At 40.6% G+C, this 12130-nt stretch overlaps 1 protein-coding gene across 1 annotated transcript in view; it reads right to left on the bottom strand.

Moving 5' to 3' along the window:
• The window catches only part of LOC124101588 (broad substrate specificity ATP-binding cassette transporter ABCG2-like), a 42081-nt gene extending 32785 nt beyond the window's left edge, over positions 1 to 9296 (bottom strand). Inside the window, exons 1-3 of the mRNA XM_046457646.1 lie at positions 9106 to 9296; positions 4404 to 4463; positions 3696 to 3795 (exon numbers count right to left, since the gene is read on the bottom strand). Coding sequence (XP_046313602.1) covers positions 3696 to 3795; positions 4404 to 4463; positions 9106 to 9296 — 351 coding nt within the window. The remainder of the gene's footprint in view (positions 1 to 3695; positions 3796 to 4403; positions 4464 to 9105) is intronic.
• Between the last annotated feature and the right edge of the window lie 2834 nt (positions 9297 to 12130).

Genomic DNA, 12130 nt, shown 5'->3' with positions numbered 1-12130 from the left:
AGCTTCAAGGCCCAGGGAATAATTTTCCTTCCCTATTTTCAAACCCAGATGGAGCACTGTTGATTATGGTGACTTCTAAACACTTCCAGAATGCTTTGTATGAGGATTTGATGGGACATCTTTGGAGAGAAAAAGAGAGGTGAAGGAAGGGCAAAAGGGCAACAGTAGACCCTTGTGTAAATGATATCAAAGCTATGTGGTGAGCCGTTCTAATAGACCGTGGCCGCCATTAGAAGAAGGCGCCGGCTTCCACTGTGGCCTGTGATAAACTCCTTTTTTGGAGAGTTGGCACGCAATCCCTTCCCACCCTATGAGAGAGATCCACGTGGCAGCTTGGGATTGGTATGCGGGAGGCTTTATTAGGCTGTGCTTGGGCGCTCGGCGGGGGGTCACTAGAAGATGATACATGAATCAAGGCCTGAATATACTGCTGAAAGAAGAATCCTGTGTCGTGTTTTCCCTTGCCGGCGAGGGGTCGCGACAATTGGTGGCCCGGACGGGGAATTATATTACTCGAACCCAGGATCCAGAACTTTCAGCAGTCAGGGTGGTGCACCGGTAAGTTCCCAGGTAAAGTGGGAATCCGCAAGCAAATAGCGGGCGCTCTCTCTGTAAATAGAGAGAGAGCGGGAAAAAGGGACGCTCCCCTGTAAAAGGAAGAGAGCGGGGAATTCATAGAACGGAACGCTCCCCTGTAAAAGGAAGAGAGCAGGGACTTTTGTACTTTCACTTTCTTTATAGCTTTAAAAACATTATGGGTGTTGCTTCTTCAAGCCCAATTTTGTTGGCCCTGGATGGGTTGCTACATTCAAAAGGACTTAAGATAAAGCAGAGTACTTTGCAGATGTTTTTAAGAGAAGCTGATATAGCGGCTCCTTGGTTTGCTTTTTCAGGGAGTCTTATGATTCCTAGCTGGGACAAATTAGGGAAAGATCTAGATTTCGCTCGTGAGCAAGGCACCTTAGAGGGTGGCGTTATACCACTTTGGAAGTTAGTTAGAGGATGTATAACAGATGGTAAATGCCAGGAAGCTGTGAGTGAGGGTCAAGCTATTCTTGAGCAACTGCATGAGGAAAAATCTGAAGGATCATGTAGTGAAGTGGCAGAGAGTATTAAAAGTAACAGTAGTGAGAAGGCAAAAGAGCCTGAAGATAAAAATAGGAGAAGGCTCTACCCAGACTTGACCGAATTAAAAACGCCTGAGAACACAAGCGACTCAGAGAGTTCTGAGGACCTTGATATATTGTTACAACAACTACATAAGATAAAAATGAAAAAGAAGAAAAAGGAGACACAGGGCATGCAGGCCTACTGTAAGAAGGGGAAGGGAGTTAACATCGGTCAACAAAACTCTGAGGAGGAGGAGGTAGAATATCTAGAAGAAGATATGGTGCCGATTGCCCCACCTCCGTATGTGGGGGGGAGCCAAGGTTCCGGGAGATCTTTTCATGCACAAGTTTGGAGGACAGTTAATACAGATATGGGACTTGCATACCCTGTATTTCAGGACAATAACAGGGGAAGATATCATGAGCCTTTAGACTTTAAGATAATTAAAACCTTGGCAGAATCTGTCCACACTTATGGCATAGATGCCGCTTTCACTCTCACTCAGGTGGAGGGACTTACTAGATTTTGCATGACTCCCTCAGATTGGGCTAGTCTAGTCCGCGCTTGTGTTTCCCCAGGGAAATATTAGGAGTCCAAAGTTGGCTGTTTAATGTTTCTGGCAGTACCCAAGACTCGGAGCGAGGTAAGAGACTTAAAATTACTTCACACAATTCACAATTGTTTAATGCTACATTACCCTCCGCAGCAGTCTGTCTCCAATCTCCGTTCCTGTTTCTTTTGGCTAATGTTACATTACAGGGGATGCTTAATTGTTCTAATATTACCTGTTATTTGTCTGAGTGTTGGAATGGCTCCTGGACTACGGCAGTGGTTATGAAAATTCCAACCTTTGTCCCGATCCCGGTTACTGCAGATCCAGAGTCTTTTCCTATTGTTGAACTGATGAGAGCCCGTAGAGATTTTGGAATTACGGCAGCTATAGTGACAGCTGTGGCAGTGTCTGCTGCTGTAGCAGTTACAGCTGGAGTAGCCATGGCCAGCCAAGTACAAACTACTGCCACTATTAATCAGGTTATTCAACAAACATCCACCATACTTGAATCTCAAAGTAGAATTAATCAACATATTTTATCTGGGATTCTAGCTGCTAATCAAAGGATAGATCTGCTTCAAGCTCAAGTTGAGGAATTGTCTGATCTAGTACATTTGGGTTGTATTGATCAACGTGCACATTTATGTATAACCTCTGTCAGATTTAATGATTCCAGAAATGCCTCCCGCATCATCGGAGAGTATCTATCCGGAACCTGGTCCATGGAAGCAGAAAACTTGATCCAGTCTCAACTAACTCAGATTGCTGTTTTGAATAGCACCCGTGTCGAACCAGTGACTTTGGGTCAATTCACCAGTTGGCTATCCTCTGCCTTTTCCTTTTTTAAGGAATGGGTGGGAGTGGGCATTTTTGGTGCTATGTGTTTCTTCGGTGTTGTACTTTGTTTGTGGCTTCTCTGTCGCCTTAAAACTCGCCATGCGCAAGAGAAGGCTATGATCATACAGGCTCTTGCGGCCTTAGAAAATGGCATTTCTCCACAAATCTGGCTTGCACATCTTAAACAGTGATTTCTGGGCATGGCCATTGCACCCCAAGTTAGTTTCACATTGCACTGGGATTGGCATGTCCTCTTCCTTATTCTCTCCCAGTGCTGAATAGCCCTTGCACTCTGCAGGTCTTGTTACCATTGCACGCAGATGGGTTTCAGGACTGGTCTTTCTTCTCGGCTACAGATTCTTTACCTTCCTCTGGGGTTTAGGGATTGTGTTGCCAACTTAAATTTTGTCATTACTACCAGGCTACTTGTGTTATCCTACTTCTCACCGTCGTCACGATGCAGGATGCGAGGCAAGGCACTGCACTTGAGTGATCCCTCAACGGACCTCAAGGAAAGCATGTCCTATTCAATGCGGGTTTGATGTCCACGCCCCGCCCTACGAAAAAAGGCGTCGGCTGATATGGGACCAGGTCTAGGGAAGGGCCCTCCTTAGGACTGAACCATACACTGCAGCCACTTCTGCACAGTGGGATAGGACCTCTACTTTCGCCTGCATTGTTATATAAAATAGAAGGGGAAACTGTGGTGAGCCGTTCTAATAGACCGTGGCCGCCATTAGAAGATGGCGCCAGCTTCCACTGTGGCCTGTGATAAACAACTCCTTTTTTGGAGAGTTGGCACGCAATCCCTTCCCACCCTATGAGAGAGATCCACGTGGCAGCTTGGGATTGGTATGCGGGAGGCTTTATTAGGCTGTGCTTGGGTGCTCAGCGGGGGGTCACTAGAAGATACATGAATCAAGGCCTGAATAAACTGCTGAAAGAAGAATCCTGTGTCGTGTTTTCCCTTGCCGGCGAGGGGTCGCGACAAAGCTAGAATTGATACCATTGCCTACAGGTTCATATTCCAGGCCCTTTCTTCCTCTCCTTTTAACTTCTCTGTCAATCTTAAGGGAGATTATGTAAATTTGGTGTAAATAAAATTGGTTCCTTGAGCATGTTCAATTGGAAGCATGTTATACTACAAACCAAGGCTCTTGCCCATATAGAAACAGGGGAACCCACTCATACTTACCTGTACCACATATCCTGAATTACATTTGGGTACTCCATGTACCCAAACGTTTCCAGATAATCCTTTTGGTTTTTTCCTTGCAGCTAACAGACCTAATAGCCTATAAAAGGACACATATGTTGTGAGATTTTTCCTTCCAACAAAGGCCACATCCCTCACCTAGTCTGAATCCAAATTCCATTCAAAATAGAACATGAAGTAGCCAAGTTCTGTAGTTGAACACGTGTGTGTGTGAGTCTGTACATGCAAGCACATACACAAATTCTTACCTTCCTATTCATCATGTGCTAGAAGAAAGCCAAAAAACATTAAGGCAAGATATCACCAGATAATCCAGTATAGACCTCCCAAATGACCCTCACCTTAATGGACCCAACCCTGGCAATACACTCCTGTATCTCTGATGCATGTCCTCACAGAACCCTTCTGCTCCTTCTCTTCACTTTTAATATTATTCCCTTCTCTTCCTTCCCCATTAGCCCATAATATGGCCAACTGTTATATGCTAATCACTTTATCATGCTGTGTAAGTAAAGCTAAATTTAATAAGAATTCCTGGTCCTAGGATTAAAACCATAAGATAGTCCAAATGCAGGTCATCCATAGGACCTAGAACCAGACAAGGTAAGCACAGCAAATGCCTGTGATGTTTAAAAGCACACTGAAACTGCACCAAAAAGGCTTATTTACACTTTCTTTTGTACTCACAAAGATTTTCCTCCACCTGGGGGTCCCATGATGGCATTAAGGCCAGGTTTCATGATCCCACTGTAAACACAAAATTATACTGATTTATTATTTCACTTTTTAAAGAGTTATATAGCACAATTTTTCATAACTCTGCGTGTAAAGTAAAAATTAATAAATAAACCTAAAAAAGAGTTCTATAGGTTTAGGGGCTGCAACGAATATATTCAATAAAGGTCGATGAAATTGCAGACAGATAACAAGCACCAAATCTTAAAGAAAAAAAATTAATTGATTAAAAGTAGTCCAGTATATTAGGGATATCAATCACTAGGACCTATAAGAAAAATGTGTTAGCTACCTGAAAATTCCTTTCATTTATTCTTCAGACCACTAATCCTTCTTGGGAAATGACACATTTCATGTCCATAGTCCATGAAATAATTAGCTATTTCTTATGAATAATCTCCATGACTCTTCTCCTCTTAAAACAGCTTCTGAATAATGTTTGATGATCAGCCTCTTCAAATCCCCTCACCTGCTTCCCAGTCAAGTTTCACACAATTAATGAACCACTGATTTGTAGACTATCAGCAGTAGTGTCCTCACTTTTAAAATCTAATCAGAACAAAAATCAGCACATCTTAAGTAGAAATCAAAGACTGGAACAAAGCACTCCAGAGTATAAGAAGCTATCACCTGTTCTTTACATTTGAGAAAAACATGTTACCAATTAAGAAAAGAAAAAAAAAAAAGAAAGGAAAAAAGAAACCAACCCAGGATAGATTTTACTGCTTTGTTCAGTGTCTGATAAATGGACTGGAAAATGCTCAGTTTAGAATTTGGGGACATCCCTCTAGCCTGGAAGTCCTTTAGGGATGCACAGAACAGACACAAGTATGTTTCAATCATATTAAGTGTGTGTGTGAGGGTAGTGAACACTCAGAGTAGAAGGAGGTGATTACTGACTGTGCTACACTCAAGATAAAGCTGAATTTTGTCCTAAATGTAAGAGGTGAAATTATCAAGAGGAAAGAAACAGCGGAAGGAGAACTAAGGGCAGGGACAATTCAATTGCACAGAAATGATGAAACAGCAGTCTGATTTCACCCATTCACAACTCTGGTATCTATGCCAGTCTCTCTTCAGAATTGCTACGTACATCAAGATGTGTTGTGTTTTACAGTGGAATCGTTTCAGCACATCTGACCCACAGCATTCACATCCACTATGAGTTTGGTATTCATGGTCTGAGGTACCTGCTCTGTCTCCCAATGATACTAGGGCTGCTGGGGACTGAAGTAAAACGTGATTTTCACTTTGCTCATTGACTGGGGAGGATCTCATTCAATCACTGGACTACCATAATGGGAGTGTGGTAAATCAGGAGCAGGCTGTGACACAGAAAAATCTTACCCTTGTGGTAACCTTCCTCTGCCAGTGTAAAAACATGCTAATGACTGGGCATATCTGGGGGTGTAGGTCAGTGTTAAGAGTGGGTGATTAGCATGCACAAAGTCTTGGGTTCAATCATTAGCAAACTTCCAAATTAAAAAGTCTTGGGTAAACGCTCAAAGTACATTTTTTTCTACAGTTCTTAATGCATCTTCTTTATTAATAGCTACCCAGCAATTACTTCTAAAATGAGCATAAAAAAACCTTATTATTCAGTAAGGCTTCATTGCCTGGTAAACTTCCCAGGTTTTTAAGAGATGAACGCAAGAAAGGAGCAATCGATCCTGAATGATTCAACCAGAAATTGAATATGAATGTGTTCAGACAAAACATTTCTTAGGTACTGCTGTTTGGCTTTCTCTGACACTTAAACCCCAGTGTTACAGGAAACAGAAGTAGGAGTAGAATCCCCAAATGCCACAGTTCCAATGTGGAACAGTGGCTAATTCCACATCCATTCAGGCAAAACAATCATGACCTGTCTATTATGTGTGGACCAGATACTCTTCCAGGACAGGGGCTAGTGCTGAGAATAAATCAAGCAGATCAAACTAAGTCCCAGACCCCTGGAGTACAAGCAAGCACCCTACAGCTTGTCACTTATTTTCTATTTTCACAAACACTGTGATTGGACAGAGCCATGCTCATTGGTTTAAGTAGAATCTAGAGCTGCTTTCATGCTACAATGACAGTTAAAACTGTCAACTATGGTTCATCATTCCCTGTCTCCTCACCCTCCCTCCACCCTTCTCTAGCCCCTCACAAGCCATTTCCCCCCTTATTTTCTGCTTACAGCATGTGCCTGCAGAGGTCCTCTCTCCTCATACTGTAAAACCTTCACAACAAGACTGTGTGTGTCTGACTGTTACCACTTCTCCCTCCTGCCCTCCCCCATTACACACAGCACACTGAATCCCAAATACTGAGTTCATGGCATGAAAGAAACCTGAATGATAGCTATTGGATCTATTATATTTTACTAGATTGAGGTCCACCCTTTGGTATTGTTTTGTTTATGGTCAGAGGAGGTAAATGCCATTCCTGGGCGTGGTCAACCTCCCCACATACACACACACACACACACACACACACTCTCTCTCTCTCTCTCTCTCTCTCTCTCTTTCTCTTTCTCCCCCTCCCCCTCTCTTTCTCTCACACATATGCACACACACACACACACAGAGTTTTCACTTTCTCAGTCTCCTTGTACCTGGCACTCCAATTCAGGGAGAGGGGTTTATATTTTGTCTTTGAATACTTTAATCAATCAGAGCAAACAATGCAGGCAAACTGCTCTAGTTTTCTGAATCTCATTAGATTGCAAGGTATCCAAAGACATAGGGCACGTCTCTGTCACTAGCATCTTACACAACACCAGGCACCAGTAGGCACCCGAAATTTGTTGAATAAGTGAGTCTCCACCTTAGTGTACTGAGTCCCTAGTCGATTACCTGGAAAGAATAATTGAGGTAAATGAACCCTTGCACATTGTGTGCTTTGTAAGTATTCAACCTGCAAATATTCAAAGCATGGTACATTCTACCTCTTTCATCACAAAATCTGTAAGGACAAATATTTGTCAATTACTGTGTTTCACCAAAGGCTTCTCAGATTTTAATAAGTCAAGTCTATCTAATGATGTAGCAAAAGATCAAAGCCTGTCATCCACCATTCCTCTCCTTATTCTCCTATACAGGATTTATCAATCCATACAAGAGAAAGACAAGAATTAGGCAAGTCAGCAGGTGTTGTTAGGGTCTGTAAGCAAGTCTGGATGGTGCCTGGCATTTTGCCAGAGGGAGTGGTTTGAGAAGTAACGCCAGTGAGCCATTAAGTGTGGAGATTCCTTATTGGTTGACTGCTGTATCTAGTTTATGTTAATTAAGATAAGCTGTGTATTCAGTAATGTATATGTACCACTCCTGTCCTACAATAAACGGCTCCCACTCCTGCTGTATCAATGTACACCCCCTGGTTATTTTGCTGCAGCCGAGAGAAAGACAAGAAGTAAGCAAGTCAGCAGGTGTTGCTGTGTGGACAGAGTTCTAATCTTACACAGCAGCCCTGGCCTCAGGCTAGTCAGCCCCCAGATTCTCACCATTTCTTTCCCATCCATACCTCAACATTTTCTATGCTATCTTGTTGCTTCATTGTCCTCTGAAGGGAGTTAGCTGGTATTAACAGAGAAGTGTAAAGTCATGTAAAAAATATCAAGAAAACAGAACAAACTTATTACATATAGATCTACTTTTATAACCACTGCCCAGACTTGAACAGCCTGGAGAAGGTGCTTACTTGACTAGAAATAATCATTTTCCTTATTACACAAACATAACTCATAGGTCATGGTACCTGAGGAAAGACAAAATCATATCCTGATACCAAAGAGGGGAAGCAGAGTATCACAAATATCAGAAAAACATTGACACTCCTAATGGCCAGCATCTATGAACTTAAGAAGGTACCTGGTAGTGATAGGTTACAGAGAAACACTCATTTCCCTCCTACTTTGGGTCCCACTTCAACATCACATTTTGAATTCTGAATTTGTTGCTGGATAAAAAGTATAAAAATCATAAATATAAGGTACTTTAAACATCACATAATTTCAATTGTTATAGGGATCTTATATTTAAGTATGTTCTGTCTTTATAAGAGCAAGTAATAAGTAAATTTTTATAGAAAATATAACAATTTAAATTGTTATAAATAGACCATTCATTTAAAACAGGTCTATTGAAAAGTAAAGTACCTTCACAATATACTATCGTTTCAACCGCCTTGCTTCTAGAACATAAAGGACATAAGGTGTACAGCTACTTAAAATGCATCTGTCTCAAAAATATTGGAGTAGTGAAATAGAGACACATTCAATTTCACAGTTTGAAAAAATCATGGTTATAATTTTATACCCACAATCAAAAAGCAATAAACTGAAAAATTGGGGCTCTTTTCACCAAAACACAAAGCTTACTCACAAATAACTAAATGGCACATTGATTGTTCAGTTTCTCAAACAATGATTGATATACATAACACAATCACTTTTACGAGTGGTTTGTCAGTGCAGTTCCTTTCAAAGCTAAACATACACTTAAGTGTCCAATCATTTCAGTCCTAGTTTAGCCAAGATAAATGCAAGCATTTCTCAGTATATCTGTACAAAATCTTGAACACAAATATTCATAGCAATTTTTTGGTAATAGCCAAAACTTGGAAGTTCATTGTAGGTCAATAAAGTGGTCCTTTAAAAAGATTATGCACATACTTGATAACTGATAATGTCCTTTTATCAGTTGTTTTCCAACAAAATGGGAAGCCACTTTTTTCTTGACTTTCATAAGAGAGGTTTTGAAAACATAATACAGGCCCTTTCTTGCCACTGGAGGTCGTCCCAGGTAGGTCATCAGAGTTTCTTTGGGTCTTGTGGGAAAAAACCGGGTGATTATTGGAAGACATCTGGACAGTTCTGTCTTTCTGTAGAGGGAAAAGTGATAGTAAGTTGATAGTCCAGGTAAATGAGGTTTTTAGACACAAGATAACAACAAATTAACACATTTAAACTGAGCTTCTTTTAAATTGTCCTGCAATGAGTAGTTTCCTTTCCAAAGAGCAGCCCATATCAATGTGATAAGAACAATCATAGAACCTATAATGGGAGCCAAAGTACAATTAGAATACCTGCACTTCAATTAGATGTCAAATTCCCAAATTATGGGCCCTAATGAGTAAATAGAGTATACAAATTATTCAAAAACCATGAAAGAGGAAAAAGGCAGGTGAGGGTTTAGTCTCCTCTGTCTTGAATACAATACTATGATACAACTTTAGTTCAAGGAGAGCCTACATGATCTTATGTGCTCCCACATGTTTTAATGTTGGAGTTTATAATATTGTTACTACCAAAAGGAGCTTAGCTTCTTAGGCAGGGGCAGGAGAGATTTCTAAGAATTAATAATTCAAAGTTGTACAAGTCTGGTTGTTGTTTACCTTGAATCAACTAAGAATTTAAACACCAACATTTTTTTTTCACTGAAATTATTTATTTAATGGACAAACATATCATAATGATGAATTATATTAAACCAACAGTTAAGCAGCACAATTTTGGTTTAAAGCAAAATTGGATATTAATAAGTGAAGTTAAAAATATTTCATTTGGGTGGGGGCTGTGGCTCAGTGATATGCCTAATAAGTGTGAGGCACTGGGTTCAATTGTTAGCACCACATAAAAATAAATAAAATAAAGATATTGTTTCCACCTACAACTAAAAAAAATATTTTTAAAAAATTTCATTAAAGATATTACAAAGGTCCCTTAAAAAGACTCACTGAGAGTAAGACCTGGTGCTGAACTGATCTTGTTAAATAGATTTGAAATTCTAAATGCAATAATTCTAGTTTTCATTTTTTAAGCCAAAGACATTCATGAAGTATTTTCTCTCTGTCTATGGAGAACAAGCTGCTCCCAACAAATCATTCTCCAGAGAATGACCATAGAAGCAGACAGAACATGAGAAAGAGTGTGTGAAGAGGTCTCTGATGAGAGCAAGAAAGCCACAGGGACTGGAGGAACCAAAATCCCAGTAAGCAGGGAACGGTACTGGGTAATCCCAACACCCTATGCCTTTTTCTTTCCAGGTATTTAAAAACCCAAACTTCACATGCATGGGACAAACATGGAATCCAGGCACGAAGAAGCTGCTAGAGGCATCTCCCAGAAGCCCCTAATATATGTGAGCAATTATCTCTGCAGTCTTTCTTCTAGAGAGACAAAATTTGGACTTGTGGCCAGCAAAGGTGAGGATCCCTAGGAACCTAAGATTTTGAAATCCCAGAAACATTATGGCTTGGGAATATGGGAAAACCAAAAAGAGACCATTCTCTGCTTGATCAAGGTTCTCTGCTCAGACCTTGCTAGAAGAAAGTTAAAATCCACTTTCAAAAAAAGATATTATCACCAGGGGTGGTGGCACACAACAAAATCCCAGTAACTCAGAAGCCTGAGCCAGATGATTCACAAGTTTAAAGCCAGCCTCAGCAACATAAATAGGCCCTAAGCAACCCAGTGAGACCCTGCCTCAAAATAAAAAATAATAATAAATAAAAAATAAGAAAATGGGATGTGGATGTGCCTCACTGGTTAAGGACCTTGGATTCAATCTCTGGTAACAAAATAAATAAACAAAAAATAAAACAAAACAAGCTCCCATCCTCCAAATTATCACTCTAATTAATTTAAAATTACCATATATGTCAGAATATGGGAGCTAAAGTTCCAATAATCAGAACATAGAAGAGGTTTCACAGGTAATCTAGACTGAAGTTATCAAACATTGACATTAAAACCAATGATTAATATGTTCAGGAAATAGGTAAATATTTAATGTAGGGATAGATATTTAATGTAGGGGTTCTGTGTTTGGGATTGAGGTCTCTGATAGCTTCATGACTGTGGCATGCTTGATGGCTAGAAAGTTTCTGTGCAAAGACACAGAATGCCTGGCTGCTGGGAAAACTTCTGTGCAGAGACACAGGATGCCTAGCTGCTGTAGCAATGTCCTTCATGAAGAGGCTCTGTGTTTGAGTCTTATCAGCATCGACCTTGATCTCAGGCACACTGCTCCTGGGAATAAAAGAACTCTCTTGTTAGACAACCACAAGGTTTATTGAGCCCAAACCTGCCCACATAACAGGAACTTTATACAATAGACTTTCTTGAGAGCTACATAAAGCTCCTAACATTGCACATTGCAACTTAATATATAACTGAGGAATAAGCTGCATAATGTTGCTAAGTCTGTAACCTGCCTAGTAATACAATGAACAATAAGTACTAAGGATGCCAATGACCTAAAGTAACCTACTTATATAAATAAAGCTCGGCCTCTCTGCCATTCTGCCAACTTTCTTTCCTGTCTCTGCATCTTGTCTCTATGTCCCTTTTTATTTTCCTTACAATTAAAAATAAATAAAAATTAAGAATTCAAATTAGGCATAGTGGTGCAAACCTCTAAATCTAGCTACAGAGGAGACTGAGGTGGGACAGGGGGTCAGGAAAGCACTCTCCAATGATGCTATTGAGCAGTCACTGAGGGTGGCCATCTGGAGGAGCAGTGCTAGTCTAAGCACTAGTTTAAGGAACCAGCAAAGAGGCCAGAGGGCCTGAAGAGTGAGTGAGGGCAAGAAGACAGGATAGGAGGTCAGAGGAAGGAGAGCTCAGGCATAGCCCAACACTGACCACCATGAGAAATTTGACTTGCACTGGGAATGAGACAGAGAGGTACTAGGAA

Source organism: Marmota monax, unplaced genomic scaffold (genome assembly GCF_021218885.2).
Source record: "Marmota monax isolate L192 unplaced genomic scaffold, Marmota_monax_Labrador192_F-V1.1 WCK01_AAM20220418_F8-fsc00128, whole genome shotgun sequence".
In the NCBI taxonomy this organism is placed as follows: domain Eukaryota; kingdom Metazoa; phylum Chordata; class Mammalia; order Rodentia; family Sciuridae; genus Marmota; species Marmota monax.
This window is presented reverse-complemented; position numbering and strand designations above follow the sequence as displayed.